Source organism: Mytilus edulis, chromosome 3 (genome assembly GCF_963676685.1).
Source record: "Mytilus edulis chromosome 3, xbMytEdul2.2, whole genome shotgun sequence".
NCBI lineage: Eukaryota > Metazoa > Mollusca > Bivalvia > Mytilida > Mytilidae > Mytilus > Mytilus edulis.
The window spans coordinates 32,878,700-32,891,236 of NC_092346.1; the positions used below are offsets into that span (position 1 = coordinate 32,878,700).

The 12,537-nt window shown below is 31.7% G+C and overlaps 2 protein-coding genes across 2 annotated transcripts in view; one reads left to right on the plus strand and one right to left on the minus strand.

The window, feature by feature from the left end:
* Window positions 1-12,537, plus strand: part of LOC139516256 (eIF-2-alpha kinase GCN2-like) — a 43,665-nt gene that overhangs the window by 11,562 nt on the left and 19,566 nt on the right. Inside the window, exons 9-10 of the mRNA XM_071306253.1 lie at window positions 347-457; window positions 9,519-9,671. Of these exons, the coding sequence (XP_071162354.1) occupies window positions 347-457; window positions 9,519-9,671 (264 nt within the window). The remainder of the gene's footprint in view (window positions 1-346; window positions 458-9,518; window positions 9,672-12,537) is intronic.
* Window positions 2,941-4,896, minus strand: LOC139516258 (uncharacterized). Its single transcript, XM_071306255.1, has one exon. It carries the CDS (start codon window positions 4,860-4,862, stop codon window positions 3,174-3,176), a length of 1,689 nt encoding a protein of 562 aa, XP_071162356.1. The 5' UTR covers window positions 4,863-4,896; the 3' UTR covers window positions 2,941-3,173.

The window sequence follows — 12,537 nt, forward strand, 5'->3', positions numbered from 1 at the left end:
CTTTCCCCAATGGTGGTACAAAATCTTAATAATGTTAAAGAACTATTGATTTTTAACCTACTGTGTATTTATTTAATTTCGTGGGTTCCTATTTTTGTAGATTAAGAAAAACCTACATACTGGTGGATAGTTGATTCGTGAATTTGCGAAAGTCTGCATACAAGTCTATAGAAAATTTATCATTCCTTGAACATTTAATTTTGTGGTTCATATTTACCAAAGAAGTCCACAAAAATTGGTATTCAACAATTAATAATAAATCCACAGTATAAAGAGTGTATATTTGTAATATAAAAAAAGTTCTAGGCTTATTTACATATTGAATTTCTTGCTTTCTTTATTCTAGATTACAAGCATTGAACAAGAAATACACAGCTTGATTCGATTACGACATAAAAATCTAATTCACTACTTAGCTATAAAGTATATACAGGAAGCAGGGAAATGTACAGTTTATGTAAGTTAAAATTTTTATGGACATGATTTACATATTATCAAGAGATGAGAGAAATAAAGAATTTAGCAATTTTTTGAGAAATTCATACATGTCAAAATTTGGGTTGAAAATAAATTGGGTCTACGGTAAGCATGACACGGGATTAGCTGCTTTTTGTTTACAGCGTTGCACATGAAATTCGAATGATTAAGCGTGAAAATGGGAAAATAAGTCAGGTGGGACATGGGTAATAATTACATGCGCTATTATGGCAATGAGAAGCGGGATACAGGATTCTCACTAAACAATAAACGAGATCTGGGATCAGACCGCCCAAGGAGACCTCCTTAGAGATCATCATTACTAATGTAGATAAGAAGCAGATTCAGTATTTTTATATGCGCCACAAATGCCAAACACAACACTTTTTATGCCCCATTTATGGGCATTATGTTTTCTGGTCATTACGTCTGTTCATCTGCTTGTTTGTCTGTCTGGTCGTTCGTCCATCCGTCTGTCTTGCTTCAGGTTAAAGTTTTTGGTCAAGGTAGTTTTTGATGAAGTTAAAGTCCAATCAACTTGAAACTTAGTACACATGTTCCCTATGATATGATCTTTCTAATGTTGATTCCAAATTAGAGTTTTCACGCCATTTTCATGTTCCACTGAACATAGAAAATGATAGTGCGGATGGGGCATCCGTGTACTTGGGACACATTCTTGTTTCTTTATCTGTGAAACCATTAGTACCTTAATATGTAAAATGAGTGATCATTGTTTTTTTGGAGCCTAAAGTCTGTGTGTCAGCTCATTTTTTTATGGATTTTTTTTGCCTGGAGTCCGGTCCACTGTTTCTTTATCATGTTCATATTCGTTTTTTGGAGCCTTGAGTATGGGCGTCTGTTCATTTTTCATGAATCATATTCAAAGCAAAGATTTTAAATCTCAATCTGATCACTAATGCCTACATTTTACAGTTACCTCACTTGCTCAACATGCCTATTGAAGAATACTTGTGGTAATGAATGTCTTTCTAATCAATTCATGTTTCAATGACACAATTTTTTTGTGATAGTCAATTTTAAGTTATTTTAAAGAAGATATCTACTATATGTTGTCTATATATTTATTATTGTGTATCCTGACAACAAAACTGTAGCAACCTATAGAAATAAACTGACATTTTCTCTTATTCATATTAGTATGTTTGTCTGAAATCAATCATTAGTTAACGCATCAATGTAAATATAACAGAATTTGATGAGACTGTCATCAAAGTGAGAGGGTTAGCGCTATAAAACCAGGTTTAATCCACCATTTTCTACATTTGAAAATGCCTGTACCAAGTCAGGAATATGACAGTTCTTATCCATTCGTTTTTGATGCGTTTTGCTATTCGATTTTTCCATGTGATTATGGACTTTCCGAATTGATTTTCCTCTAAGTTCAGTATTTTTGCGATTTTACTTTTGAATATTATCTGAAGACTTTAAGCATGTTGTGATTTATTATGAAAAGATGATATGTTGGTAAGACACTTTCATGCTTCCACAGTTGTTGATTTCTCTATTATACAGTAAATATTGAATGTAATATGTACATTTATGAATATAAATCTTTGATCGTTAAGGTTTTTTCTCCATCAATTTTTTCATAGCTAATTTTCATTCTGGGTGGATGAGTTGTCTAAGTTGTTCATCTGCACTAGCCTGTCTACATTAAGGTGGTGAATTTCAACTCAAAAAGGCATGATTCTAATTAACCAGAATCTGTATGGTGAGTCTATGTTGGTACTCCTACTTACACCACCAGTACAACTGATCACTAGATAGAGCCAAACGTGAAAGTGATGTTAAACACTAATAATCAATCAATCAAACAATCAGTAATTTGACGGATCTTTGATGCCTCTGCTTCCTCCTGCTTCCTCCACCAATAAAACTGATCACTATGAAATAGACAAGAGTAAATGTGGTGTTTAATACCAACAATCAATCAATCAAACAACCATTATTTCTGTTGATACTCCTGCTTCCTCAAAAAATATGAAGATTAATCTATTGATCAATATGAACTTTCATTTCTACCTGTGATAAATGCTCAACAATTAGTCAACTTATCAATCAACAAATCAATAAATCAATTATTCACACAACATACATATCCACTGTCCAAAACCAACCAACCAATATTTAGAAAATATCCTTATATCTTGATGGATGATGGAACATCCAACAAAATGCAATCACCAACCGATCAACCAACCAAACATTTATATTAGTAAAGGCAGAGACGTCCATTGACAATTATTTTTATTTTTTGATAGATTTAATTATAATAATTCTGATATATTCACTTATCATTGAAGACTGTTTGTTTGTTGATGCATATATTTCTCTTGTTTAGATCTCTTTTTTTTTGTTTTTAAGTTGCTGTCTTATTGTCAACACACTATGTCTCCTTTTATACATATTTGTTAGATATCAAACTAAAAATAATTTCACTATCAATTAAGGTAATTTTTATTATGATCTTTGGCTTTAGTTTTGATCCATGGTATGCTTAAAAAGTAACATTTTGAATAAAAAGGGAAATAACTGTTATACAAGATATTGGTCTAATCAGTTCTGGTAAGTTCACTCGTAAGCTGTAACTCCAGTTGTCATATGCAAATGACATGAATATTGTTTGCCTTATACTATTTCACATATTTCTGTTTCATTAAAGTTTGAAAGTTTTAGAATCCTTCAATGTTTATTACATATAGCTTTGCATCTTTAGTTTGACTACCTGCAGCCTTATTACATCCTATATACAGTTGTCCAGTTGTGTTGAAGGCAAGAGCATATGGACGTTTTATTCCTATGTCCACTGTATTGAAATATGAAACTAAATGACCATTGTCATTGAGGATGTGTAAGATTGGAATATTCAGACCTGTCACAACAACATTGTCACTTGGTGTTGTCACAATGTGTACTGGTTTGAATGGTTCACTCTTATTGATAGTTGGATGACCTGTATACTGGTTTATTATATGTCCTTCTTGTCCTAAGACCATTACTTTACCACACCAATCATCTGAGATCCTATCCACCACATGTATATTTCCATTACATGTAGTGGTTATATACCTTGCGTTATTAAATAAAGGTTGATTATGTTCATCATGTTCATATACAGCTTCTTTGTCTCCTTTCTTGTTCATTATGATCACAGCACTTCTTTTTAGTTTACCATTACCAGCTCCTACTATAAGTTTATTGTCACTGACAACATGGATAGCAATGGGAAGTAAAGGTGATACATCATAAACAGAATCAGTAAGTTCACCACTACTGCTGATTTGTTTTAAACTTGTTTTCCCATAAACACACAGAAGGAGTTGATTAGATGGAGTAACTGCCATTCCACACACATCAATGTTAAATTCAGACATCACCTTCAGGTTGGTTCCTTCAGGTTTTACTCTCTGTAACACTTTATAAATACCTGAACTTATCCAAAATGACTGGTCAAGGCATGGACTTACAGATTCTATTGCATCAAGTTCAGTCTGGTATTTATTATTGATGACTAGGGAGATGTTTATTTCTGCTGCCAAGTTCCCATCATCTTGTAGTGATCCAATGTGAGATTGGTTCAAATTTCCTGGAACAAATGTTGGTGAAGAAGTATAGCTAGGCCTGGTTCGTGGTTCTTGAGTTTCAGTGAATTTTTCCATCTTCTTGACCTCTTTGAAAAAGTCAGAGGCATTGGAAAGGTCAATACAGTCTTGGAATTCATTGATTTTGCCCACCTTCTGTTTTGTGAATAATGATATAGCGTTCAAATCAGATTTGACTGTTGATAAAACAGTTTCATGATTATGTTCCAATTTAATTTTGAGTTCTTTAAAATATTGTTCTACTTGCTCTTTTACGGTTTCCTCATGACTTTGAATATTTCTTTTTTCCTTGTTATACTTTATATTTTCAGCTGACACTAGTTTATTGAGTTGATCTTTCTTTGCATTGGTTGTATAGTTACTCTTCTGCATTTTACTTTGTCCTTTTTTTAATATTTCTACTTTGATGTTGTATGCATCACTAATTTCGATTAAATCATGCTTCTTATGAATTTTAGCAACACAGGTTGGACACACTAGGATTTCACATGTATTACAGTAAAGACATGATGATTGTCCAGTGTGTTCATTACACTTAATATTTGTAAAATCCAGTTCTTCCTTATGCAGTCCAATCTCTTCTCTTTTGATGATCTTATGATCAAGTGCATTTTTGAATTGAGAATGTACATTTTCCTTGCAATGAGCACACATCATAATACTGCAGTCCATGCATTTCCACTGAATTGGTCTATCTGTTTTACATAATTTACAATTAACAGGAACTTGACCTCCTCCAAACGGCTGAGAGGAAGCCATATTTGTCAGGTGTGTCCCAGGTATTTCACTTCCTTGTTTGATCTATTTTTAAGTTGTTATGATCAATAAGTTAAATACCCTTGTACTTAGTAAATATACTGAAACATGATAACAGTGAACAAATAATTTATCGTTTGTGTAAATTTAAATACCATGATTGAGAAGACCATAAATTATTATATTTCACATGCCTACAGTAATTTACAACTAATTATGTTACCTTAACTGACTGTCCCTAAGATAATCTACTTATTTTTTAGTCTGTTTGACTGTTAGTCTTTCTGTTTATCAATGCATCCATCCATTCCAAATCAAGTTCAAAAATGATGTGAACTTTAAAAAAATTTATGCTAAATAATGATTTTCACCCATATATTACAGATCACTGATCAGGTTAAAGTTTTGTTTAGGGTAGTTTCCAGTAAAGTTGTAATAATATCAACTTAAAACTTTATAGGCGAGTGACTTTAACCATAAAATTAAATTTTTAATGCACCTACCTAACACACGGCTAAATTAAAAATCGTACGGTGCAATTTCCGTCAAATCAAGATCAAAGGCCAAGGACGAATAACTGCATATTTTCTAAGATTTCAGCCTGATTGCATTATGTGACTTTTATATACTAAATTCACATATGCAAACAATTTAAATTTTTAGCAGAGAGATTAACAGTCATTATTCAAATGCATTTTTTAATATTTAAAGTGTTTTTTTGACAGAGAGCACATGTTTCCTGAAATTCGAGTAAAAGTGAACAAAATGTGTGAAAACCCAAATTTTTCTTTCTCGTGCAAAAGCTAATCAATTAAAACTAAGTAAAACCCTGTAATGACTATCAAAGAAGTTTTTGACATCATAAAATTTCCTAAAATTATGCTTACTTCTAATCAAACAGCAAATCATAACAACTCATACAGTTGCCCAAAATACCGCCATCTGCGAAAAAACAGCTTTTAAGCAGTTTTTCCTATTTAAACATTGTATGTGGTCAATATAAGATTTAATAAATAAATTCTTAAGAATCTGAAAAATTTAGAGTGAAAAAATATGTGCGCGAATCATCTTATTGCTTGAAATAAAGGGGCTGAAAATAAGAGATTGCAATCTGCATTGTACATGTAACTACCAGACTGAAATAAACATATTTCGACTTTTCTAATTGTTTGATTTGTAGCTTCATTATAAATATTGATGTAGTGAAAAGACCTTTTATTTATTTAATGTGAATTGAAAATTTAGACAAAATAAATAGAAAATAAATTGATGAAAATTGAAATTTCAAAGAATTTCAAAAACTAGTAAACACATTATAAAACTTGACTACTGCATTGCTTAAATTGCATTGTTCGTTGTTTACATGCATTAATTCATCAAATAAGAATAATTTTGAAGAAAAAATATCCATTAATACGCAACGATTCTAGTTACAACTAAACTTCCTGAATAGCTTGAATGACTAGTTCATTTTTCATACGAGGATGACTTCATGCAAGAGTTGCTGATGACGACTGAAAAGAAGTTATCATTATCTTGAAACTTCACTTCCCATTATATAGATGATGTCATCTCACTGAATAGTGCAAAATTTGTGACAATGTTGGACTTGTATTTTCCATTGAAATTGAAAATAAAAGACTCAACAGATATAGTTTACTCTATCTCGTATCTTGAAATCGATGATGAGGGTTTGTTGAGAACAAGTTTTACGACAAAAGAGATGAGCATAAAACAACCTATAAAAATACCCCTTACTACCAAATTATAAACTTTTCATTTCTATGTAACAACATTATAGCAACGCCTGCATATCTATACTACTAAAGGAGGAGACCGATTTCATTGAGCCTCAACTCCTCTGAAATAAAGGCAACTATAGTATACCGCTATTCAATAGTCATCAATCGATTTACTAGTAACTGAAATAAATCCTGGTCACAAAGCAAAAACTAGGAAAACGCATCAACTATAAGAGGAACACAACGATATAACAGAAACACAGAACTGCTACAAAAACAAACGCCAACATACAAAGAAACAGATTATTCGATACCAATTGCCATATGCCTGACTTGGTACAAGACATTTGAAGAAAAATGGTGGTTTAAAAATGTTTGAAACCAGAGTTCAAATGCAAAGTTGAAATCATCCCTTTGAAAATTTCATGGACGCCACTACGAGTTGGTTGACATCTATGAGCTATCTGTTTCGCCAGATGACGACTAAAAAGTTCCATCGACGTAACCAAATTGCCGTCATTTCTGCCTTGAATGTCACCAACCGAATAAGGCTTGGCACCGAGTTAGGAAATACATGAGCCACAAGACGGGTTAAAGAGAACCGTGGTGTGGTGGTTAGTGCATCGGACTACTAACACAAAGGTTCCTGGTTCGATTCCCGTTCCGTGATGAAAATTTCAGGGACTGAATTTTCGGCTCTTCCTTGACACCATTTGTGACTGAGTATGGTCTGACCCGTGTTAAGAGAGAGCCATATCTCTTGCACGTTAAACACACCTATGTAGATTTCGAAAAAGAGCAGGCTAATGCCGCTACAAGGCAGCACTCGCATCCGCAAAGTGGAAAGCGATTAATTTAAATTGCAAAACTTGTTTCCCAATCCACTATAAATAAATATATTTAAACTAAGAAGGGTGTCACATGTGGAACATGATCTGCCTACCCTTTGGGAGCCCCTGAGTTCACTCAATATTTTTTGTTGGGGGGGTTGTGTTACTCAATCTGTAGTTTTATATGTTATGTTTTGAATACTGTTGCTTGTCTTGTTCGTTTTTTGCCCGGCTTTGTCAGTTCGTTTTTAATTATGAGTTTGATGTCCCTTTGAAATATTTCGTCACTATTCAAGTAGTAAAAGGTTTAAAAATTACAGATCAGTGTAGCTAAATGTATCATGTTAACGATTTGGTTCTATATATATATCACTGTGGGCAAATGTAGTCATTTTCACGGATATTTGTCTTATTGCGTTAATCTTCTTCACTTTACTTTGAGTGGATTTTTTGGCCGATTTTCATTACTGCAAGTTAATGTCTTTAAAGTAAAATAATACCAAAGGGACAATCAACATCTCAAACCATGAATGAAATAAAGTTAATTAAAACCATGAACAAAATAAAATTAAAGTCCAAGAGACGAACAACAGTCCAAAAAAGATAGCATACCATGAAAACGAACACTCCTAAAACAGCGAATGATCTTATGAGGTCAGGATGGGTATTTAACTTTTTCATTTTGTTATTTCACAACTGCTTATAGTGTTTTACATACACAATGACATGATTTTGTATTTTTAAAGCTTATGTAGAAAATACTCAAAGCATCTTTTATTCAAATAATGAAAGCGATTAAACTTCTAAACACATTTAATTTGACTTACTATAACACGATTATAAACTAAACAAGAATCAGCCGCATTCTATTTAGTTCGTTTACATCCCGCTTTAAACAACCAAGTGTTTCTGAACAAGGTTACTTATTTCAATCTTGCCTACGATTTAGTCGCAAAGTAATGTTTGAATTTAAACATGATTACAAAAAGTAAAATAGTTTGACTTCGTAAAAAACATATTTTAACCTCAATTACCTCGCATGTCTTCTTTTCTTACTTTAAATACCCCTTCTTTTATTATGGAAAATCATTCTCCTCCCTGATATTCACAATTAGCGATGTGCTATTTTAACATAGATTAACAAAATGATCGCTATTTGCAGATGGCAGATTTTTGGGCAACTGCAAATACTTTTAATAGAAGGCTGTTCCATGAACAATAATTAATAATTGCATCTTAAAATTCCAAAACAAATATTCCTTGACCTAAAACATATACAATTATCTATTTTTTTAGCATACAAATATCGATTCCCCAAGATATATTTTGCTTTTTGAATAATTTTTAATTTTTTTTAGGATTTGTGATAAATTTCAATTTTTCGGGAAATTTTTAGCATCGAATCTCTTATTTTTTGTTTGATTTGGATATTATGTATCATGTTCCATAAAGTTCATATGATCTTTTGGACTATTTTATGGTACAAGAATTAGAAAATGGCGTTTTATTTAGTAATCGCAAAAATTGGAATGTTTTTTCATGACCTTTGACCTTGATTTAACAAAAATTGCACCTTACGATTTTTTTACGACCGGGCAAAACAGAAAGTACAGATTAACAGCTTTCGAATGATATATAATACAGCCGTGTGTTAGGTTGGTGCATTAAAGTCGTTAACTAAGCGTCTTTTTGAAATAAGTCACTCGCCTATTAGTTCACATGTTCATTTAATTGTAAACTCATAAAAAATAAATGCCAAATAAATTAGGGTTTTGACCAGATTTCACAGTTCACTGAATATGAAAATGTGGTAGTATGATCAGGGCATGGAGACAGATAGACACATATTCTTGTTAAGACTACTTTCTTTTTTTGGTCCTTTTTGGTTTTATCTGTCCTTCAATGTTTAATTTGTGTATTTGGTTTTAGACTTTCATTTTTTTTTGGCCTTTAGCATCACTGAAGTGAATAGATTTTGTACATTTTTAAATTTGATTTCTTAGCATAAAATCAGTAGCATATATAAGACCGTTATACAATTTTCTTTCAATATCTTATAATTATTTTTTATTTCTGTTTTAAAATAGATTTTAATGGATTATTCTGGAGGTGCTAGTCTCAACATACATATAACAGAATCACGTCCATTGTCAGTAGATATCATTAAAGCTTACACAGAGGAGATTTTGTATGGATTAGAGTATTTACACAAAAAAGATGTGGTACATAAGTACCTAAGGGTAGGTAACTGATGTTCAAATTCTATTCAAAGTGTATGCTTGTTCAATTAAATATGAATAATATGGGGGAGGGAGGTATTATTGTCTATGCGACAGCAATCCACCAACACAATAGACAACATAAGCAATATCTTTAACATTTGACTAGTGATTTTTAGGTTGAAGCAATTTTTTTTTATTTGGATCGATAAATAATTAAATCATACCGAGACAAACATACAGTTTAAATCATTTTAGAGGCAATACAAAATGAATTAATGCTGTATGTAACAAACAATGCTTGCTTATTCTTCAAGCAAGCTCAAAGTAAACTATCAGCTGATAAAGAGCGTGTACCTTCTTCATACCTCTGCAATTGCATGAAAAACATAATCTTGTGCAATACCTTAAATTTATATCAGAATCAAACTGATAGAATTAAAATAAAATTGATACTTTAAAAAAAAAAGACACAGTGATTTCACAGCAATCTTATATATAGTGTTGGATAATCGGTTGAAATTACCAACCGATTATCTATTACAATCGTTTGACAGCAACCAACCGACTATCGGTTATAATCGCATCAGAATACTATGCCCTTTTTTAAAATGAAAATATGCATTTTAGTCTCATTGGTCATGTCTAATGTGTATATTCCATTTCATTGCAGAGTGTTATATGTTAATATTTGATCTTCTGTTTCCTTTTCATATTTTTATTTTATTTAGCAATTATAAAAATGAATTAATTAGAATCCAGATTCAGATTGAACATATTTTATCTCATAATTACAACATTAATTACCAAAAGTGACACTAACTTTTCTAAATTTCAATGGTGTAACTCGCATTATAATTTCAATAACTTAGCAGTATAAACATTTGAATGTTTCACATTAAGAAAAGATATATATAAAGTATTTTACTTTAAGGAATTCAAGATTAACAGAAAAAAATAAAACAATGCATTTGCATTGAAATATATACAGTAAACAAAGAGGATCCAGCCAATGTCTGTTAATTCGTGTAGAATCCTTTTTTTCACTTTTATGATCATCATTTTTCTGTCAATTGTGTCATTCGAGCGTCTGAACTTATAATTGCAAGAATGCGGAATTATTACATAGTTGAACCGTATCCGATCCGTGATTCTAATGTATTTCAATGGCAGACAAATTTCAGAAAATTTACAAAAATAAACGATGTTTGACAAGCAATTTGGGATGGAATATGACTTTTTTGACGCTACTATTAAATGGATAAAACATTGATAAAAGGCAATTTGCGACACGCTCTAATGAAGTAAAGAAATTATTTTGTCTAAAATCTGAATGATTTCATGTACGCTCTCAAGTAACAAGTATCCGTATTGAGAGAGTATTTCATACAAAGTTATTTATTTTAAAGATCAATCTTTATATATATAGTCAATGCTTTTGTCATGTTTTAAAGGGGAAAAAATGGTTTTGTTTTTAATTATAGGATGTTTGACATTGTTATTGTCATCCGACTGATATTTTTCGTTACAATTTGTTTGACTGAGCAAATAATTGCAAACCGCAAACGGACCGGAAGTTGAAACGCAAAAAGCTCTGAAACTATAACGACAATCGATTGAACAAAATCCCAATCGATTATCGACATCGTGAGGCCATACCAACTGGTTTCCGACTTATTCCGATCATCTGAACAACACTGCTTATATATATAAATAATATTACTTGAGATAGATAAGTGATGAGCTAGAAAAAAGCACAGAGACAATCTTGGTAAATTAAAGGAGTATGGCCACGAAGGGTTAAAAACGGCAGTCTCAGAAATTTACGAAATAACTGCAGAATGATCACTTACTAGTGTAGTTCACAAAATGATAACCATTAGACTTGTAGCTGCGGTTGGATAATTGTCCGGGGCGTCAGAAAAGACTAAGGTTCAATAGAATTTAAGCCATTTTGTGCGTAACGTTAAAATTGATTTCTATCTTTTTTTTAACGTTTTCACCACAAGAACTTTTGTACAAAATATTCCTTGAATCTCGTCCATATTTATTGGTGTTTTTTTTTTAACTATATCAACTTACTAGTATTTAAAAGGTTTAAGCTGCACGTAAGTGCTTCACTTAAATGTTGTATAAGTGGCCAGTATACTCGTTATCTGCATTGATATTCACAAAATATAAATCGCAGAGACCACGTAAACAAACATATTTCTATAGCATAGATTAAATTAAAAGTCATAAATGATTTCTTTGTCAGAAGGAAATTAGATTGAAAGCTGTAAAATATCTTGGCGAGCGATGTACAATCGGAAAAATGTATGATCACACCACAACATCTTATTTGTATATGTGTATTTTCAAGTACGGAAGTAAAGGATAAACAGAAAGAAATTGTTTAAAGACAGTACATTAAATTTCATGTGCATGTACTTCATAATCATATAACACATTATATTTGTATTTAAGTCATCAGACACTAGAACCACACGTGCACTCATAAACATCATTCTCATTCCAGAAGAATACAAGTCATGCTTGCTACATGTTATTTGTTTTTCGTTCATTGTTTTATAAATACTTAGTAAATTAGACCGTTAGTTTTCTGTATTACAATTGTAATTATAGCCGACTATGCGGTATTGGCTTTGCTTATTGCTGAAGGCTATACGGTGACCTATACTGTTAATTTCTGTGTTATTTGGTCTTATGAGGAGTTGTCTCATTGGCGATCATACCGTTTTTTTTTTTTAATTTTTACTCTCAAATAAATATTTAGAATTAAATATTTGAAAGAACGCTAGTTTCTTTATATACTGCCATTTATACATTACTGACATTATATAGTACTGCTCTCTCCATTTGTACCTAAACTGAAGTGAATGAAATA

Coding starts and splice junctions, on each gene's coding strand:
- LOC139516258 (XM_071306255.1), bottom strand. CDS start 4,862: ATGGCTTCCTCTCAGCCGTTTGGAGGAGGTCAAGTTCCTGTTAATTGT.